Source organism: Mercenaria mercenaria, chromosome 3, assembly GCF_021730395.1.
Source record: "Mercenaria mercenaria strain notata chromosome 3, MADL_Memer_1, whole genome shotgun sequence".
NCBI lineage: Eukaryota > Metazoa > Mollusca > Bivalvia > Venerida > Veneridae > Mercenaria > Mercenaria mercenaria.
This window is the reverse complement of record NC_069363.1, coordinates 46370932-46392253: the sequence shown is the minus strand read 5'-3', so window position 1 is coordinate 46392253 and position 21322 is coordinate 46370932. Positions and strand designations below refer to the sequence as shown.

At 34.6% G+C, this 21322-nt stretch overlaps 1 protein-coding gene across 4 annotated transcripts in view; it reads right to left on the bottom strand.

The window, feature by feature from the left end:
• LOC123525808 (microtubule-associated serine/threonine-protein kinase 3-like) overlaps window positions 1-21322 on the bottom strand; it is a 222842-nt gene that overhangs the window by 125807 nt on the left and 75713 nt on the right. For all 4 annotated transcript variants that reach the window (XM_053538360.1, XM_053538362.1, XM_053538361.1 and 1 more), the window contains 2 exons: window positions 5206-5431; window positions 2504-2607 (listed from right to left, as the gene is read on the bottom strand). In XM_053538360.1, the coding sequence (XP_053394335.1) occupies window positions 2504-2607; window positions 5206-5431 (330 nt within the window). The remainder of the gene's footprint in view (window positions 1-2503; window positions 2608-5205; window positions 5432-21322) is intronic.

The window sequence follows — 21322 nt, the reverse complement described above, 5'->3', positions numbered from 1 at the left end:
CGGTGCCTTTTCAGCTTTAAACAGCTTGTCAGCTTCCTCACATGAAGAATTCTATGCCCCAAGCGTGTCTCAAAACAACATCTGTGAGGGGCAAGTGATTTGAAGTCAGAGACCTTAGCCGCAGAGGCCCCAATATTCGGGTAAATCATAAAGATGTATTGGGAGAAAGACAAATCTTAAGCATTACAATATAATTTATTATGTGATACAAGGGTTTTTTTTGTTTTGTTTTTTCTTTTTTAGGAGGGCATCTGGGTTGGGTAAGTTTAAATAACATTCATGAAAGGTTATTAAATGGTCCATGACTGATTAAGAGTCACTTGATTGATTTGTTGTTGATGGTAAGCTAAAAAAAATAAAAAGTCCAGAAATATTCTTTTTAAACAAGAGCTGTCACTAATGGTGACAAATGCCCCTGCAGTGCCTTGACCTTTGATCTGGTGACCTTGATTTTCGACCTGGTGACCCCAAAGTCAATAGGGGTCATGTACTCAATAAGTACTATCAGCATGTGAAGTTTGAAGGTCCTGGGTGCAGTGGTTCGCAAGTAAAGTGCCTTCATGCAAAAAGTTAACGTTGTGACATATGAACTAACTAAACAACGGACGGTTGAAAACTAATATGCCTCCCTTCGGGGGCATAAAAATAAATTGAAAAAAATGTAAAACTAATGTCCCAGGAAGGGGCCAATTATGACCCCACAGGCATGATTTGAAAAAATTTGGTAAAGGGCATCTACATAATGCTACATTGCAAATATCTAAGCCCAGGACATTACAGTTGTTTACATGCTTATTCAAGGGAATTAATTCTTACTTAGTTGAACAGTACACTGTGTAGCAGTTTTCTCCCTTGTTCAATATGCCCATCATTACAGTTTAGCTACATTTTTTATATTTTATACTCTAGCAGCCCCTAAAAGGGGTCAAGTGCAGATCACCAAGTGGTTCATGAGAAGAAGACTTTAAAAAAGTATGTCTATTTTTAGACTTTTAAAATGTATGTCTATTTTTAGCTCTAGTGGCCCCTAAATGGGGCCAAATGCCCCCATCTGAACAAATTTGGGAGAGGACCATATAATGGTGCTACAGACCAAGTTTGATGAAGATCGATCAAGCGGTTCATGAGAAGAAGTTGTTTAAATGTATTTCTATTTTTAGCTCTAGCGGCCCCTAAAAGGGGCCAAGTGCCCCCATTTGAATAAACTTGGGAGAGGACCGTATAATGATGTTACAGACCAAGCAGTTCATGAGAAGTTATTTAAAGGTTTTTTTTTAATTTTAGCTCTAGCGGCCCCACAACTGTCCCCATTTGAACAAACTTAATAGAGGAGAAGATGTTTAAGTGAAAATGTGGACGATGGACGACTGACACCAGTCCATCCACCTATACTAATAGCTCACCTGAACCACAAGTTTCTTTGATCAATCAAGGTCACATAACTCTAGACCACTTAAGTAATTACTCTCATCTGGTTTAAAATTGAAATGAGGGTGCCTGAGTGTAAATCATGGGCATATGATTCCTGACCAACTATTCTGACCTTGCCTATAATCTAATTTAAGCCAGACCTTAAAAGTATAAACATTCTTTGTAAATACGATTACGACTTGTTAAGAAATGAAGATGCTAGAGTGTCAAAATATATACTGCATACATATTATATACGGATAGCCAGATATGTATGGTCATGGATAGCTGGAAGGGAGATTCTGATTTTAAAGGTTTAAAAACATTGTGTAAATATGTGCAAGATTAGGTTAAGAGATGGAACTGCTACAGTGTAAACATAATGAAATGCATGTATAGCCTTTTTAACTAAAAGGCTCATAACTCAGATAAAACATATTCAACTGGAAAAAAAGTGAAGCTTGGTACTAATCAATCCTATAATGTTTCACTAAAGTCTCTTCAGTAGCAAAGAAGCAGTCAAACAAACTTCATCAAAAATGATCTATAGGGACAATAACTCTGAAAAAAAAATCTGGGAAATGCCAAAGATGGCCTTTGAGCTGAACCATCCCCCAGTTTGGTTGAAATCCCACTAGAACTTTCAGAGGGGTAGTCAAAACATTTGTGGCAAAAAGATAGACAGATGGACTGACAGACGAGACAAAATTAACATATCTCACCACATAATTATGGGGAGACATAAATAAACTGCCCTAAAGTGGACTAATCACTGCATGGAACTCCGAAATGGCTTCTTTTACCCAAAGATGTATAAAATGGAACTGATCTGAAATCCTAAATCTTGTGACAAAATGAGATCTCTTTTATCAAATGTAGATGCTTTCTTTGTACTTTACTTCGTTAATAAGCATCTAGGCATCTGATGTATTGATCACAGTGACATGTGATCATTCCACCAGAAAATGGCCAGTAACAGTACTGTTCTATTGTTTATTACTAGTAATTCTTTTGTTTAACAACAGTAATAGTTCCTACTGCTTTTCAAATGGCTAATGAATATGAAAACACTGGTTATAATAGAAACACTTACAGCTGTTGGGACAAAAGGAAGCCCCGTTAGGGATGGAGCAGATTGTCCTAGAATTGTATTCCTCATCTTCATCAGATTGGTTGGTTCTATAAGAGCTCCAACAGCTGAAATATAAAATTCAAAATCAAGTTTTCAGAATACCTAAGGACCTATTTCTCAGTTTTCAAAAATTTTTCTACAAAGACCACTTCACAGCTGGATCTTTGAGATTTTTCATATTCTAGGACTTAAACTCTAGGTCTGAATTTAAATAACGTTTCTGAGGCAACTTTTACCTGACTTAGAATCAAGCCATTATTTTTGTCAAGAGTCAGGCCCATTTTTTTTTTCATCTTTATACTTAGCCTCCCCCTAAAAAAAGACTTTAGTGCTTAAAATTTGTATTAATCCTTGAAGCCAATAACAAAAGCAGCTGCAGTCCTGAGCACCCTTCTAATGTTCATGAGAAAGTTCATATTATATATGGCGACTTCCCAATTTAATTGGTCAAGAAAAAACTAAAGTATTACAGTATATTATTTAAGGCACTGTGACTGACATGCAGCTGAAGAAGAAGTATACTTTTCTTCAGAAGCTACATGCTGGAATACTGCCTAACAAGTTGACCAAACTGAGGTGCTTGAACCTGCTTTGATTCTAAGTGATCCTCAACCTTGCCTTGTCATCAGGAATACAAACTAGCTTCATTACAGATCTATCTACCTCATTAGTACATACAATTAGTTTGGACTTGATTCTATTTTGTCTGCATCATAATCAATCCTTGTTCTCCACACTAATTTTCTTCAACCTACTGTCTCTCCTGAATTTAAAATAATGTATTCCACCCACATGCCCACATTATGCATTAAATCAATTTTAAGCTGGCATTCTGAAGAAGGAAACACCTTTAAAGTATAGGACTGTTAACTGCTGTCTATTTTGTTCAATTTCAATTTATTTTGCAATTAAAATGTTTCGTTTTTTGAGTAAAGTTTCTCCAGTGTATTATCAAAAGTTTCTGTTCTTAGGCAGAGAATTAAGAATTAAGATATGCAAATTAACAATAAATATATGAGCCGTGCCATGAGAAAACCAACATAGTGGGTTTGCGACCAGCATGGATCCAGACCAGCCTGCGCATCCGCGAAGTCTGGTCAGGATCCATGCTGTTCGCTATTAGTTTCTCTAATTCCAATGGGCTTTGAAAGTGAACAGCATGGATCCTGACCAGACTGCGCAGAAGCGCAGGCTGGTCTGGATCCATGCTGGTCGCAAAGCCACTATGCTGGTTTTCTCATGGCACGGCTCATTATTATTATCATTTTCACTGCATTTCTATTTTTAGAAATGTTACTTAAAATCTCCTGGGAATTTTATTTAAAGGCTGCCTTATTTATTAGAAATTAAAACGATAACATCATTCTAGTATATTCTGTCAGAATGGGATATATTTCTTTATTCTGCAAGGTTTCATTTTTCTGACTGATAAACGCCACTTACTATTTTGCTGTCTGAAATCTAAGTCAAGACTTAAAAGTTTATCGCCATACAAAGAATGAAAACCATTCAGAAAATTGTCCTAGAATTGTAAATATCCAGTGTAAGAGGTATCAGACATGAACAATTCTCTGGTATTTCCAGTATTTCCGAGGCAATTTCCTGCCAGTAATGACAATTTTGCTGAAATATTTACTTAATCATTCCAAATTTCCATCCTTGATTGAAAACAATCAAAGTTTTATCTTAGAAATGTTCCTTATCTTTTAGCTGTACATATCAGTTCTCAAGATTTTCTGCAGTTAAAATCAGGAGATGCCCTTTTCTACCCATAAATATAGTTATTTAGCTGAATCAGCTGAAATTTGCATTATAGTTATTTAGCTGAATCAGCTAAAATCTACTCAAAGTTGTATGCAATATAGGCATTTACAAATTTTCAAGGGGGTAGGCAGATTTAGCAGAATCTTTTATCTTTAATGTATGTATTTTGTAACCAACATAATACTAACCCTAACATTTAAGCAGTATATTATACATATTATGAATCTGGTATAATAATTATAATAATAATTATACACTAAATGCCTGCGAAGATGCAATTTTGCTGTGCGCTCATTTGATAATTACTTCTGGACATGCCCAGAAGACCGCTTTAGGTCTGCAATGAACAACATCAATATTCCTATATTTCGCAGGGGTGTTCCTGTTTAAAATACCTTTTTTGACCAAGCATGATGTCAGAGCAACTGTTATTGGCATTGTACTTTCAATGTTACATAAATTTGTATCTTACATAATCATTGGTCAGCCAATGTTTATAAAAACTATCGCCAATCTCACTTATCTTTGAAAGCCCTGAAGCAATAGCTGTGTCAAGAACTTTTGCCATAATCAATATATATCAAGATTATGATATTGACATGTTATCTGCAAATACTAAAGGAATAGCTTGACAAGTTTTTAGTGTTCTGAATGGCCATTTTCGCAGGCTTTGGACTAGTATTGACCACTACGCGAGTATTCATTGGAACAGTTTTTACCTGTTATACCTGGTGGTTAAAACTGAGAATGGTTCCGACAGCTCAACATTGGATTTTGTACAGTTTACCTAGTAGTACTTAATTTCCTATATGAACAGCATCAGTTTCATCCAATATTTAAATTCACTCGCTACATTAACCTACCATTCAAAGTTACCCTGATAATGAAAACAGACTCACTATGTCCTAGTGGACTAGGTGTTGGGGTACCCATAGATCCCAGGGCAGGTGGAGCTCCAAGAGGTGTCGTTGGCATGCTGTCACGCCGCCGCTTGTTATCCTCCGACAGAGTCCTCTGGAGTCGTCTGATGCCGCCATGTAAGTGTAACGGGCTGGTGAATTCTTCTTGACTTCGTCGAAAACTAACCGGCGACAGTGGTGCGGAACCTGCTGATCCAAGGTCAGACTGAAATATACAAGAAAAACTGAATAGTAAATACTTCATAAATTAACCCTCTTTCTCGCAGAAAAATGATTGTCACCAGATATAAACCCTTTATTTGCTGTCCCCTGGAGCTTGGTTTTCTGCTGATTACATGTGATAGACAAGACAAACGCAACTGTATATAAAGCACATTATATCTGAAAGTTGAAGATCACAAAATAGCTTGGAATGCCGCGCTGATTTGATGCTATCTCTGTTGATCAGAAGTGTCTTTATCCTATTCAAATGCCAAACTTGTAAATTCTGACACTGTATGCAAGTGTGCTTGAGAATTTATTGACTTAAAAGCTGTTAAAATGGTCAAATAAAACTGATAAGTATTATAATTTAAGGTACAAATATGTATGCATGAATAAGGTTTTTTTGTATGTTAAAGTAGGTCGACATCACACTTTCATACACAGTGGTCTCCCTTTATGGTAAGAGGACAAATTTTGGTCTGACTGCTTAGTAAGGAAAATGCATATGGATCAAGGTGTCACTCATGTATCCTCAACTGTTACTTATATAAGAAATTTAATACAACTTATTTGTCAAAAAACACAGTTATTGACATTAGAAAACATATTCATAAAAATAAAGTTCCAAAATGTGTCGGGCGTGATACTGATGACATCACACAGGATGAAAAGAGAAATATAACATGAAGTAACATTGTAAACAAGGGAGGTAATCCCTGTAAGGACATATAGAAATTCTAATCTCAAACCTATCAAATATTTTTTGCTACAAACAATATTAACAATGCCTTGCCTTATTATAGAATAAAGATCAAAACTAACTTATATCATCCATCTATCATCCAGTTACATCCATAAACAAGGAAAGCCCGTCTGAGCCTATATAGAGAAATCAATTACGAGGTTGTAACACACTTCCTGCCGGAAATTATTTATAATTATTATGAACAGAAGAAAATAATATACAGACAAACCTGCTTTAAACAGCCAGTCAAGAGAAAAAGACCAAAGTGGCTCCTTAAGACAGGTGACCACTTAATGCAGGTAGTGTTATTTTCATGGTTTACAAATCTTTTCTGTTGAAAGTGTAATTAATACATACTTGTGGCCAATGAATGTACAATATTCTCTGGTAGTACGTACTGCATGAATGGAAGACACTTTTGTATTTTAAGATTGTCAAAGAAAAAACAAGTCCACCAGAGTGGCCTGCAATGTCTCACCTGACCTTGAATATGTGTTGCCGACACACTGAATCATGAATAGTAACATCTGTTTTAAGTATTAAAACAACATGAAAAAGGTAAAGTGCCCCCATTTGTAACAAGAGCTGTCACAGGAGACAGCGCGCTCGACTATTTCGATGCTGGATAGTGAAACTGGGCACATCTGTGGAAACTAGAGCTGTCACTGTAGTGTTTAATGACTCCAATGGTGGATGAAGATATTGCACAATAGTTTGAGTCTGTGTCAAAAATATTAAGTAATAAGAGAGGAAAAGATAAAGTGTATCAAAACACTATATAAGTATAATTCTAAGCATACTTCATAAAATATTGGTGCAAGAGTTATGCACCTTGTGTCATATGATTTGGGTGATGATGTGGAACAACTACTTCGAATCTGAATCAAATGCATTTCGTTAGAACTGAGATACAGTGAAAATGCATCAAAATTAACCATTAATTCTAAGTAAAGGGGGCATAATTCATGAACAAGAGCTGTCCGTAAGACAGCGCGCTCCACTATTCGGGATTTGACAGTAAAATGAATATATGTCTGAATAAGAGATTTCTACTATAAAAGGAAGATACACCAAGGGGCATAATTCCATCCAATACAAAAAAGAGTTATTAGGATTGTTACAACAAATGCAGATGATGATGGTAAAGATATATTTTGATTTTCAAGTCATTACCTTATATAGTACCAAAGTTATGTCAAGAAAACTAAGTTTGTTAAAAAAAATTAAGTATAAAAGGGGCATAATTTGGTCAAAAATACAAATCAGAGTTATGGGGATTGTTACCACACAGATGATGGTGATAAAGATACATTTTAAGTTTCAAGTCTTTATCTTAATTGCATTAAAGTAATATCCAGAAAGCAAAGATTGCAAAAAAAGTTTAAGTACAAAAGGGGCATAAATCTATCAAAAATACAATTAGAGTTATTGGGTATGTAACCACACATGCAGATGATGATTATAAACAAATGTTTTTAATTTCAAGTCATTATCTTTTAAAGTACCAAAGATATGTCTATAAATAAAGCTTTCGAAAAAATTTAACATGAAAATAATTCCAAGTATTGTGACCTTGGGTATAATGGGCCCACTCCCTGCATATACTATGTTTGTATGCTGGACAATGTTTACGAGAACTTATAGTAAGATATAAGCAAAAGTAACAAAGTTATGACAGAAAAACAAAGGTTGCCGAAAAACTTTAACCTTAAAAATAACCTAAGTATAAGACCTTGGTGACCTTGACCTTGGATAAAATGGGCCCAGTCCCTGTACATATTTTGTTTGCATACTGGACAATGTTTATGTAAAGTTACAGTAAGATATAAGCAACAGTAACAAAGATATGACAGAAAAACAAAGGTAGCCGAAAAACTTTAACCTTAAAAATAACCTAAGTATAAGACCTTAGTGACCTTGACCTTGGGTATAATGGGCTCAGCCCCTACACATACATCGTTTGTATACTGGACAATGCTGATGTGAAGTTACAGTAAGATATAAGCAATAGTAACAAAGATATGACAGAAAAACAAAGGTTGCCAAAAAACTTTAACCAAGAATTTTAAGGGTCACGCTGACGCCAACACCGACGCCTAGCGGAGTAGTATAGCCCACCTATTCTCCGAATAGTGGAGCTAAAAATTGGTGCCATAGTTATGCACCTTGTGTCATATGATGTGGGTGATGATGTTCAACAATTATTTTAAGTTTGAATCAAATCCATTCAGTAATAACATAGTTAGAGTTAAAATGCATCAAAACTTTAACCTGAAAAAAGGGGAATAATTCATGAAATATTTGTGCCAGAGTTATGCACCTTGTGTCATATGATTTGAGTGATGACGTTGAACAATTATTTGCCCTTACGAAAATGAAATATGGAAACAAGCTGGCATTAAGCTGCAAGGTAACTGTCAATGATCTGGTAACAGTCTGTCAAAAAAAAAAGTAACTGGAAATAATCTGACTCCTACAGGGGAACAAACTTCCAAGAAAAAAAGTCTATCTGAAAATAACATGGACACTATTTCCATATGATTTCCAGTTTCTGGGAATAACCTGCAAACTATATGACAATAAACTGGCTCATAACAATCAGCATGTAAACACACTGACAATATTGTCAGCTTGTTTCCAGTGTCTGGAAGAAATCTGGCAGGAAATGGCAAGAAACTGGAAATGTAAACAAGAGTTGTTGGAGGACAGCAATGCCTCAACAGCCTTGTCAATTGAATGAAGACAAAAGTCGGAAAAAAGGGGGAAAAATCTTGTAAAATGCAAAACAAGATTATGGAACCTGCACAGTGCATATCAGCTTATGAAAGTGGACAAGTGTGTGAAGTTTCAATCCATTACCATTAGTTAGTACTGAGATACCAGCTTACATACAAAACTTAAGCAAAAAATGCTATGTGGAAAAAGGGGCATAATTTTGAAAAAAAAAGATATGGGACCCGCTTAGTGCATGTCAGATCATGACAGTGAACAAGCATGTAATTAGTTTCAATCCATTCCCATAAGTGAGTACTGAGATACCAGCTTACATACAAAACCTTAACCTTCTAAGTCGAAAAAAGGCCATAATTTTGTAAAAAAAAAAAACATACAGGCATGTCCAATAACTCTACTATTCTTTGAATAGTCGAGATAAAAATTACATAAGTGAAAATATTGTATGGATTTTCTGTGTGTCTGACAGTACAGTGGAAATAAATTCACTCAGAGCAGATTCTGACAATGCACTGGCTACACTGGCAATACACTGACCATCTTAGCAATTTTTTACAGCAAAACAAATATTTCAAGACACCTTATCAAAATGGGTGAGTATTGCGTTTTTTTCCCTCCCAAATTATTTTCAGTTTTCAATAGTTTTCCAGCATTGATGGGCACATTGTAAAGGTACTTTTTCATCATTTTACAGTTATTTGTTTTAATTGTAACAGATTCTGTCCGCAACAAGTATTTTGCTAACAGATACAGAAATTTTAAAAGTCATGTATTTTCGCTATCCTGTAAAATTAAACTTGTAAATTTACCATAATCCCGGTCAAAGTTCCTTTGGTTTCCATATTATATTATTGATAATTGAAATATTGCAAATCTTAATTGGTATTAAAATTGAGTCACAAGCAAATGAAGGTTTTAAGTCACATTAAAATTCATATTGAACATTAATAAAGATAAATAGAAAAAAATATATACTGACACTAAACTGGAAACAAACTTCCCATACACTGACAATGCCATGACAATACAATGGTAATGAAGACAATTTTCCTAGGGGGAAATAAATAAGATTAGTAACACTGAGTAGCAAGCGATATATTGGGATACTAGTCCATCTTTAGCTCAGTAGGTAGAGCGTCGATCTACGGATCACGGGGTCGTGAGTTCGATCTTTGGACGGGGTTTATGTTCTCCGTGACTATTTGTAAACGACATTGTGTCTGAAATCATTAGTCCTCCACCTCTGATTCATGTGGGGGAAATTGGCAGTTACTTGCTGAGAACAGGTTTGTACTGGTACAGAATCCAGGAACACTGGTTAGGTTAACTGCCCCCTGTAACATGACTGAAATACTGTTGAAAAACAGCGTTAAACCCAATTAAAACAAACAAACAAACTAGGTCCATCTGCCACACTAATGTATAAGTGCTCATAACTTTGTACTGCATAAAGGAATTTAGTTAAAACTTTAAATAATGATTCCAGTTTGCTAAAGTGTTTTCTCTTGTCCATTTAAGAGAGCCTGGCTTTTTTGTGACTGACTATACACTGACAATACAATGACAACACACTGGCAATTTTGCCAGTGTGTTGTCAGAAATATATTTCCAGTTGACTGGCTGCGCATGACAATACAAGGACAACAGACTGGAAAGTCCAAAAGCCACTTTTGTCAGTTGTGTATCCAGTGTGTTGCCAGATTGACACTGCATACCAGTCTGTTGCCAGTTTGTGTCAGTGTTTTATTTCCAGATACCTCTATATAATTTAGCTCCTTCAAATAATTTTATATGAAAAATCAAGGAAGTTTTGTTAAAATGGCATTACAAACATCACTGACAACAAACTGTATATAAACTGACAGCAGACTGGAAGTTAAATTTTACAGCTGGTTTTCAGGTCTGGAAATAAACTGACAAGTACATGGACACATGATGGTTATTCAGTGGCAACACACTGGGTCAGTTTATTGTCAGCTCTGGAAATAGGCTGGCAAGTAACTGGATTTTAGAGTATTATTCACTGGAAACACACTGGACATAAACTGACCATACACTGACAATAGGGAAGGTTTTTCATAAGGGTCAAGTTTGAAACAAATCCATTCAGTAATAACTGAAACAGAGTGAAAGTGCATCAAAACTTTAACCTGAAAATCTAAGTGAAAAGGGGGGATAAATCTTGAAATATTGGTGCCAGAGTTATGACCCTTATGTCAGAAGATGTGGGTGATGATGAGGAATAACTATTTTAAGTTTGAATCAAATCCATCAAGTCATTACAGTGATAAGAAGAAAAAAGAGAAAGTTTAAAAAAAACTTTAACCAAGGTGGGGATGGGGAAGGAAGCCGACGCCGGGTCGAGTAGGATAGCTCTCCTTAAACTTCGTATAGTCGAGCTAAAAAACGAGAGAATACTTTCAAGGATGCTACGGACCAAGTTTAATGAAGATCCAAAAAGTGGTTCCGTTTGAAGAAATTTACAATTTCATAAGAATACTACAGCCCAAGGTTGATGAAGATCCATCAAGCTGTTCATGAGAAATTGTTTAAAGAGCTTGTTCAATCTAAAGTACAATAACAGGAAACAAGCTATGCACACAAAGATGTGTACTGGAAACTGTCAGATGTGCTTTAAGATGTGGCATAACATTTCCAAGCTCTAGATAACTTGTTTTTATCCTAAGGCAAAACATTTTAATTGTTCTTGAGATGTTATGTCTGGTATTCCATATTTTTCTGGAAGTGTTCTTCTGAATAATGTTCCTGAAATCTTAGGTGATCTACTCTGAAAAATGCATTAAATTAAAATTAAACAAGTGTGTGAAGGGCAATAAAAAAAAACTGTGGGAATATTCTTCAATTTACTCTTAACAGTCATCCAGCAGAAGTGTTTAATATTTTCACTTTTTGTGCAATATATACTATTGATTAATTTTTTTACTATTAGAAGCACTTTCAGACAATTCTGAAGCACTTTTTGGCAAGTAACACTGGGCTAGAATCAGTGATGAGACAAAACATTTATAAGTACTGTTACAAGGTTTCATCATAATGATAATTGAGCCACGCCATGGGAAAACAAACATAGTGGCTTTGCTACCAGCATGGATCCAGATCAGCCTGCGCATCTGTGCAGCCTGGTCAGGATCCATGCTGGTCGCTTTCAAAGCCTATTGCAATTAGAGAAACCATTAGCGAACAGCATGGATCCTGACAGGCCTGCGCATGGTCTGGATCCATGCTGGTCACAAAGCCACTATGTTGGTTTTCTCATGGTGTGGCTCAAATTATTATTTTTTGTTTATTATGTTCAATTCCCCGCTGAAATGCTGCTGTCTTAATAAAAAAAACTTGTTTGTTTGAAACGCAGAAATCTGTATCTGATACAAAATTTTGTAACTTTGGATACATTCTTATCATCCACATGTTTATTCTTGGTCATTCATGCTCTGATCACATTCTATTCACTGCTGTGGGAATGCCTAAGATAATAAATTTCTTTCCTGTCAACCAAGGCTTACAGAAAGTCGGTGGCTCTGCATTCTTGGATGAACCTTTCTCCAGCTTTTTCAAGCTTCGAACAGACTACACTTGGGGAGCTTGTACAGCTTCCATTCTAAATTTTGTCTTTCTAAGATCATGTAAGGAAGATCATCAATCTGAGGCAATTGATACATGGAGGAAACATGATAACATTGAGGAAACATGATACATGGAGGAAACATGATGACATTGAGGAAACATAATACATGGAGGAAACATGATAACATCGAGGAAACATGATTACACTGAGGAAACATGATAACATCGAGGAAACATGATAACATTGAGGCAACATAATTCAAGGAGGAAACATGATACATGGAGGAAACATGATACAAGGAAGAAACATGATAACATTGAGGGAACAAAATACATCCATCAAGGAAACATAGTACACTGAGGAAATTTCTTGAGAATGAAATAGTATAACAAGCAATGGTTGAATCACTTATTTCTCATACTGTCCCTATATTGATTAGGAACTTCTATTATTTTCCTACTGGACAATTCTACTGATCTGCTGAATCCCCCCAAAAGAATATTATGCTCTAGACATTCAATCTCTATCATAGGTTTAGAGGACTGCACTGGAGCAGAGCTTGCTGCTTTACAATGTGCCAAAATGTCCATTCAGTTATGCCAATGTAAGACATTGGATTCCTCCATTTATAACTAAAATTTAGACATCACTGCATCAATTTACAGTATTCTGTCTTAAAAATCTGACCAAGAAAACTTAGAAATACACCCATCAGAAATGACAGAGAAAATTATGTTAGGACCACTCCTCAACAGACACTTTAAAAGCTTTCTCACCTGTGAAGACCAATTTGTCAATCTATATAAAATAAATCAAATTTTCTGTCAATCAAATGATATCTAATAATGTAGTCTGACAAACAAATGGGCCATTTTTTATGGAATCCCATTACCTTCAGAAATAAACCAGACTTCTAAGAATAGAACTGTAGTTATTCAAACTACAAGAATCACCTCCATAGATCCAGATTTTGTGAAACCATATAGGTTGTGATAACACATACAAGCTCTGGTTAGAGGGTTAGAGCCCCTGGCTAGTGTATTTATCTCAATCATTATCCTTATTGCTCCTTTGCAGTCAATGGAGGCATTCCCAATTAATACACTGAGCTAATTTAATAAAGTAATTAATCTCCAAGAAAAGAATTTCCAGGAATTAAATTTGTACTTCTTTCACTAAGCTATTCAGGGGCAATAACTGTCATACAAAAAGTGCAAACTAAAACAATAAATTAGCTGTTGTTCATGAACACTGTACAATGCCTTAACTGAAAGACATCAAAATAGTCAACCAGGTGAAGTGGATTACATCTTATATCATACAGACAATATGTCCAGTAAAAAAATCAGAAATATATCTTGTGTCTCATTACTTGGATTTTAAATCAGATACAGCATACATCACAGGTAATTCACTGTAAAAACATAAGTATCAATCGAGGGGTGAATGCGACAAAGTGCTAAGTGCATTTCATGAAATTTTACAGGAGAAGGAAAAAACATTCCTGTTGCTTTTTTATTCTGACAGCTGTTGTAATATTTTTAAATCTGATTAAAATCAACTTTATTATTTTAAATCTAGTGGAATTTTTAAAGAAATGTCTGACAGAAAAGAAATTTTAATCAAAATGTCACTTAGAACTTTTTTGCACTCCAAATAGATACAAATTTGCAAAAAAGGTAAGCGCGACAAAATTCTAAGTGATTTTATATATTTTATTATTAAAGGGACATAAAATTCATCTTTTTGTACCCAGTTTTTTGTAGTGTTTGAAATCATTGAATAAAATGAACCTTACTAAAACCATGTCACTTAAAACTTTTTCGCAGTCATTTTTGTTTACTAATCTAAAACTTTGTGACTTTGAAAAGAGTCTAAGTGACATTATAAGTAAGCCCTTACAATGTATAGGTCATCCAAAGTTTTTGCTTTTGAGCTTATTTTTCTTTAGAAGGAAATATTTTTCATGTATCTAGTAAAACAACATGGTGTTTGATGGCTGGACACAAGAAGTGGCCCTTTAATTTCTTTCACAGTAATCAAAAGTATGTTCACTGTACAGAGCATAGCATAACGAATGAAACTGCTTTAACTGCGGATTATCTTTTCAATAATACATGAAAATATTTATCACACTAAGAAACAACACATAACTGTTTTCCATTTTATTTATTTAAAGCTTTTAAACTTCAGTAATTTCTCAGACTCACAATTACACTGAACAAAAATGGCTAGCCAATCACGATTTATCTTTATAAATTATATTCTTTGGCTTAGTTAGTGTATCAGTTTTAAGAGAATTATAAAAACTGTATTTCAGACATGATATTTTCCTCAGAGTTAAAAATTCATGCATTCTAATATGACTAGCAATGCATTATTCATCACAACGTTATTATGTTAACATCATGTCAACATGATATTTAGCACCATGTAGTGCTTTCAAATTTGATTCAGTATTTTACCTAATAGCATTTTTAAAACGAAATGTAACACTGCATAACTGTCTAGATTAATTTACGCACATACTAATGTGGTATATTTGCTTTACAGAATAATTTGCCATCATTTTCGCCCAAATTGAACTCTTCCGCAAGACGTATTACCATTTCCAGTCTGGTGTGTATAAACAAAGGAGCGTGATGACACGCCATGCATACACGAGGAAACAGTTCCATAATATTGATCTAAATTTTACAACAAAGACATACTAGAAAGGAAATTTTATATATAGCAAAATTATTTATACAATCTGGCAGTAATAATCGTTTGAAATAATTTGACTCGAGCTGCGCCCTCGTGAAATTATTACACCTGATGTATAACCACCTATCATGCATAAATAATGTGAAAACACTGCTTTGGTGTAAATTATTTCTTAATTACTGTATCACTAGAATTAAATATTTCTAGACAGCTGGTATTGTTCAGTATAATGCTTTGATTCAGTTAAACAGTTCTCTTTCAATAGCAAAATGTTTTTTTCCTATAAAAAAAACTGTTTACAATAAATAATGTTTAAATCATCATGCATTTTCCTATTCTGTACTTAGATTAATGTTGAGTACAGAAAACAGTGTTTCAATTTATTTTTTGCCCGATGAAATTCAATACTTTAATTACTGAGAAATATACATATAAGTTGGAAAGCTTGTTTCAAGATCTAGACTCTCAAACAGTATAATTAAATAACTTAACCTGACTAAATAATCTATTATAAGAGTTTAAGTCTCAGTTACACTACACCGTATAGCGTTAACAGACGTTTAATGTATAACAAAATTTTCAATCCATTTGTGTCCATTCGCATGCGTTTCTTTTCCATTTCTCATGCGGCACCTGCACTCCTTGTTCTGTGAAATTCGTTCTATCCAGTGGAAGGTTTTGAGCATGTTCAAAATTTAGAACGTACACCACCGGACAAAGTTGTCTGTTAGATGTATGGTAGCAATGCACTGATATGGGTTTTGTTCGTTACTCATGCGTTCCCTATTCTGAACTTAACTGGTTCGCATCCGTTCTTGTCAGGTTCGCATTCGTTCTTGTCCGGTGGACCTGATTCACGGCCGGACCACTGCCGGATTATGCAACGGATGTAACGTGTGTTCAACAGTCGATAACTGACAAGAACGTTTTGTCAGTTTCTCATACGTTGCGCTTTTGTTTTACATGGTACAAGTCTGTTACTAGTACAGTGATATCCGTTAATTGAATGTGTTTGTCCTGTATATATGCGTAAATCTTGCGGTCATTGTGTGTTTTATGCGCCCAGTACACCGATCGCAAGAGCATCGAGCAGCAGTGGGGAATGCCTTTCGTCACAGGATAACTTTCTGTCACAGTTTTTATATACATTTGGCGTCCGTTAACGCTATACGGTGTAGTGTGACTTACACATAAGGAGTTAATGTCAATCTACGCCACATTGCCATTTCTTTGCAGTGCAGGTCATGCATACTAATAACATACACTACAAATCAGACTGTCATTGTATAACATAGATTCCACTTTAATATTAGGTTTAGATGTTTCTTCAAGATATATTAATGATTTTGAGTTTTTATTTGGTTACAAATATGAAACAGTTTCCAGAGATATAGCTTTATTTTCAGTGTGGAATTGTCAATCATATTCTCTGTGGCATGCTGGCATTAATCAACAGTCACTTTAGGTGACACTGAACCTTTTCAAGATCATTAAACTTTGATTCCAAAGAATTCATTACATGTTCTATGAAATTCTCCAGATATCACTATAATTATACAAGGCAGTTAACCATGTGTTCCTAATAATTTGCTGAAAGCCATGGTCATGCAGTCATTTCAGTTTCATCATTATAGCAGTTACTGTAATGACTGTGTTAAATGTCATTGAACACTACTGATGTAAAAGTTGTATTATACTGTACTGTTTGTAATCTAAAATGCTACAGTACAATTGTATACTGTGATTCACATTAAACAAGAACTGTACAACAGTACAAACAGTCATAACTTGCCGATCGGTCACCCATTAAACCGGAATCCACCTAAAAACCGAAATACACTTTCCATAACTGGAATACACCTGTATCTTTTTAATTAGAGGTATTTTTGAAGGTTTTTTTATATAATTCAATCATATATATCATAAATAATTAACATATGAAAGTAAAATAAAATACGTTCACTCAAAACGATAACTGTGCGGGAAATTATCATAACCGAAATACACCCGTATTTTATGAATAAATGGTACTTTTGTAGGGTTTATTGCAAAATTCATTAATTTGTATATATATAAATAATTAATTTACAAAAGGAAAATAAAATATGATGATTTGTCAGTTTCCGCATATTAGTTGTGTGCTAAATTACAGGATTGTTTTTAGTATTCATATATTACAATGTAGTTAAGTACTTTTTGTTTTGTGTGGTAGCAGCACATAAAACACTTGACATGCTGCTGAAATAAGAATAAGGTCATTGTATTTGACAGGCATCGTGGGATCAGATTCTCCCTAAGCTGTTGCAACGGAGTATACTAGTACTGCTTGGATCAGGGGGTATTTCATTTGTACATCTGACCCAAGAGGCAAGATTTACAACACGTTAGTCAGAACTTGTGCAGTTGTACATATAGAAATACTTTTTGAGTTCAAATAATTATATTTCACTAATATATACTTTTCCCTTTCCTCATTTAGATAAAAAAATCTTGAGACAAATGTTTGAAATTAAAAAAAAATCAGACAATTTCATCTGAACAACTTTAAATGCATTCTGTCACTTAGCACTTTTTCACAGTAAACAATACTTGGTTTACAGCACATGTTTACTGTGAAAAGTACCAAGTGAAAAAAAAGAAGAATAAAAATCAACTGTTTGTCAAAAAAAATAATAATCCTTTATACCAGATACTGATAATGATATCATACTTAAAAAGAAACCAACTAAATGGTACAATTATTGAAAAATATTTGTCACTTGGTACATATACTGAGTGCAAACTTGATATAATTCGGTGCGAAAAAGTGCCAAGTGACGTAAGGCACTTAGCACTGTGTCGCATTCAAATGGTATATCATTTTCACTTAGCACTTTTTGACCATTTTGTTATAAATTCATTTAATGACTTGCTATAATCTTGATATTTTTACAGGACATGGGCAAGGTCATAAACACTTGATATATGAAAAAAAGTGATTTTTTCAAAAAATGTCACTTAGCACTGTGTCGCATTCATCCCTCGCAATGTTGTCATGTTGTTCTTTTATCTACCATTTAAATGTCATAAGTTCGCTCTTTATATTGTATGTCATTAAAGGTTAAGATTCTAGCAAAACAACAGTTACTGACACACTTAGTAACAGCTGTAACTTAGTATATCCTCCAGACTCTATATAATATGTGGAGATGTAGTACATATTTAAACAAGTTATCAATTTCTATCTTCCAATCAGCATTTCACATCTGTATCACATGACCGTCCAGTATATTTCCATATTGGATACAACACATTCCAGCTTTGATTAGATCTCAATGTTTACTAAATGATGAAAGCCATTGACCAATGAAAAAATCCTTACTTGATTACCCTTATGAAAAACCTTCCCTATTGTCAGTGTATGGTCAGTTTATGTCCAGTGTGTTTCCAGTGAATAATACTCTAAAATCCAGTTACTTGCCAGCCTATTTCCAGAGCTGACAATAAACTGACCCAGTGTGTTGCCACTGAATAACCATCATGTGTCCATGTACTTGTCAGTTTATTTCCAGACCTGAAAACCAGCTGTAAAATTTAACTTCCAGTCTGCTGTCAGTTTATATACAGTTTGTTGTCAGTGATGTTTGTAATGCCATTTTAACAAAACTTTCTTGATTTTTCATATAAAATTATTTGAAGGAGCTAAATTATATAGAGGTATCTGGAAATAAAACACTGACAACAAACTGGCAACAGACTGGTATGCAGTGTCAATCTGGCAACACACTGGATACACAACTGACAACAAGCGGCTTTTTGGACTTTCCAGTCTGTTGTCCTTGTATTGTCAGTGCGCAGCCAGTCAACTGGAAATATATTTCTGACAACACACTGGCATATTGCCAGTGTGTTGTCATTGTATTGTCAGTGTATAGTCAGTCACAACAAGCCAGGCTCTCTTAAATGGACAAGAGAAACACTTTAGCAAACTGGAATCATTATTTAAAGTTTTAACTAAATTCCTTTATGCAGTACAAAGTTATGAGCACTTATACATTAGTGTGGCAGATGGACTAGTTTTGTTTGTTTGTTTTAATTGGGTTTAACGCTGTTTTTCAACAGTATTTCAGTCATGTTACAGGGGGCAGTTAACCTAACCAGTGTTCCTGGATTCTGTACCAGTACAAACCTGTTCTCAGCAAGTAACTGCCAACTTCCCCACATGAATCAGAGGTGGAGGACTAATGATTTCAGACACAATGTCGTTTATCAAATAGTCACGGAGAACATAAACCCCGTCCGAAGATCGAACTCACGACCCCGTGATCCGTAGATCGACGCTCTACCTACTGAGTTAAAGATGGACTAGTATCCCAATATATCGCTTGCTACTCAGTGTTACTAATCTTATTTATTTCCCCCTAGGAAAATTGTCTTCATTACCATTGTATTGTCATGGCATTGTCAGTGTATGGGAAGTTTGTTTCCAGTTTAGTGTCAGTATATATTTTTTTCTATTTATCTTTATTAATGTTCAATATGAATTTTAATGTGACTTAAAACCTTCATTTGCTTGTGACTCAATTTTAATACCAATTAAGATTTGCAATATTTCAATTATCAATAATATAATATGGAAACCAAAGGAACTTTGACCGGGATTATGGTAAATTTACAAGTTTAATTTTACAGGATAGCGAAAATACATGACTTTTAAAATTTCTGTATCTGTTTAGCAAAAATACTTGTTGCGGACAGAATCTGTGTTACAATTAAAACAAATAACTGTAAAATGATGAAAAAGTACCTTTACAATGTGCCCATCAATGCTGGAAAACTATTGAAAACTGAAAATAATTTGGGAGGGAAAAACGCAATACTCAGCCATTTTGATAAGGTGTCTTGAAATATTTGTTTTGCTGTGAAAATTGCTAAGATGGGTCAGTGTATTGCCAGTGTGTAGCCAGTGCATTGTCAGAATCTGCTCTGAGTAAATTTATTTCCACTGTACTGTCAGACACACAGAAAATCCATACAATATTTTCACTTATGTAATTTTTATCTCGACTATTCAAAGAATAGTAGAGTTATTGGACATGCCTGTATGTTGTTTTTTTTACAAAATTATGGCCTTTTTTCGACTTAGAAGGTTAAGGTTTTGTATGTAAGCTGGTATCTCAGTACTCACTTATGGGAATGGATTGAAACTAATTACATGCTTGTTCACTGTCATGATCTGACATGCACTAAGCGGGTCCCATATCTTTTTTTTTTCAAAATTATGCCCCTTTTTCCACATAGCATTTTTTGCTTAAGTTTTTGTATGTAAGCTGGTATCTCAGTACTAACTAATGGTAATGGATTGAAACTTCACACACTTGTCCACTTTCATAAGCTGATATGCACTGTGCAGGTTCCATAATCCTGTTTTGCATTTTTACAAGATTATTCCCCTTTTCCGACTTTTGTCTTCATTCAATTGACAAGGCTGTTGAGGCATTGCTGTCCTCCAACAACTCTTGTTTACATTTCCAGTTTCTTGCCATTTTCCTGCCAGATTTCTTCCAGACACTGGAAACAAGCTGACAATATTGTCAGTGTGTTTACATGCTGATTGTTATGAGCCAGTTTATTGTCATATAGTTTGCAGGTTATTCCCAGAAACTGGAAATCATATGGAAATAGTGTCCATGTTATTTTCAGATAGACTTTTTTTCTTGGAAGTTTGTTCCCCTGTAGGAGTCAGATTATTTCCAGTTACTTTTTTTTTTGACAGACTGTTACCAGATCATTGACAGTTACCTTGCAGCTTAATGCCAGCTTGTTTCCATATTTCATTTTCGTAAGGGTAATATCAACATCGCTAAACATGTGATGTTTCTTTGTATACCTTTTGAAAGATAGAACCTTGTGCATCTGATTGTTTTCTTTTTTTACTGAAAAAAAAATACTAGTACGTATAGATTATAATGATTATTTATTATTATTATCCTGTATAATACAGGATATATCTGGATTTGTGCCAATCCAAAAATATAAGTTGAATTTGCCTATGGATTCGTCCAATATGGGTTTTCAAGCGGGTACTTGTTCAAATATATCGCCATATTCTAAAAGTAACCTAATAAAACAAAATGGAAACT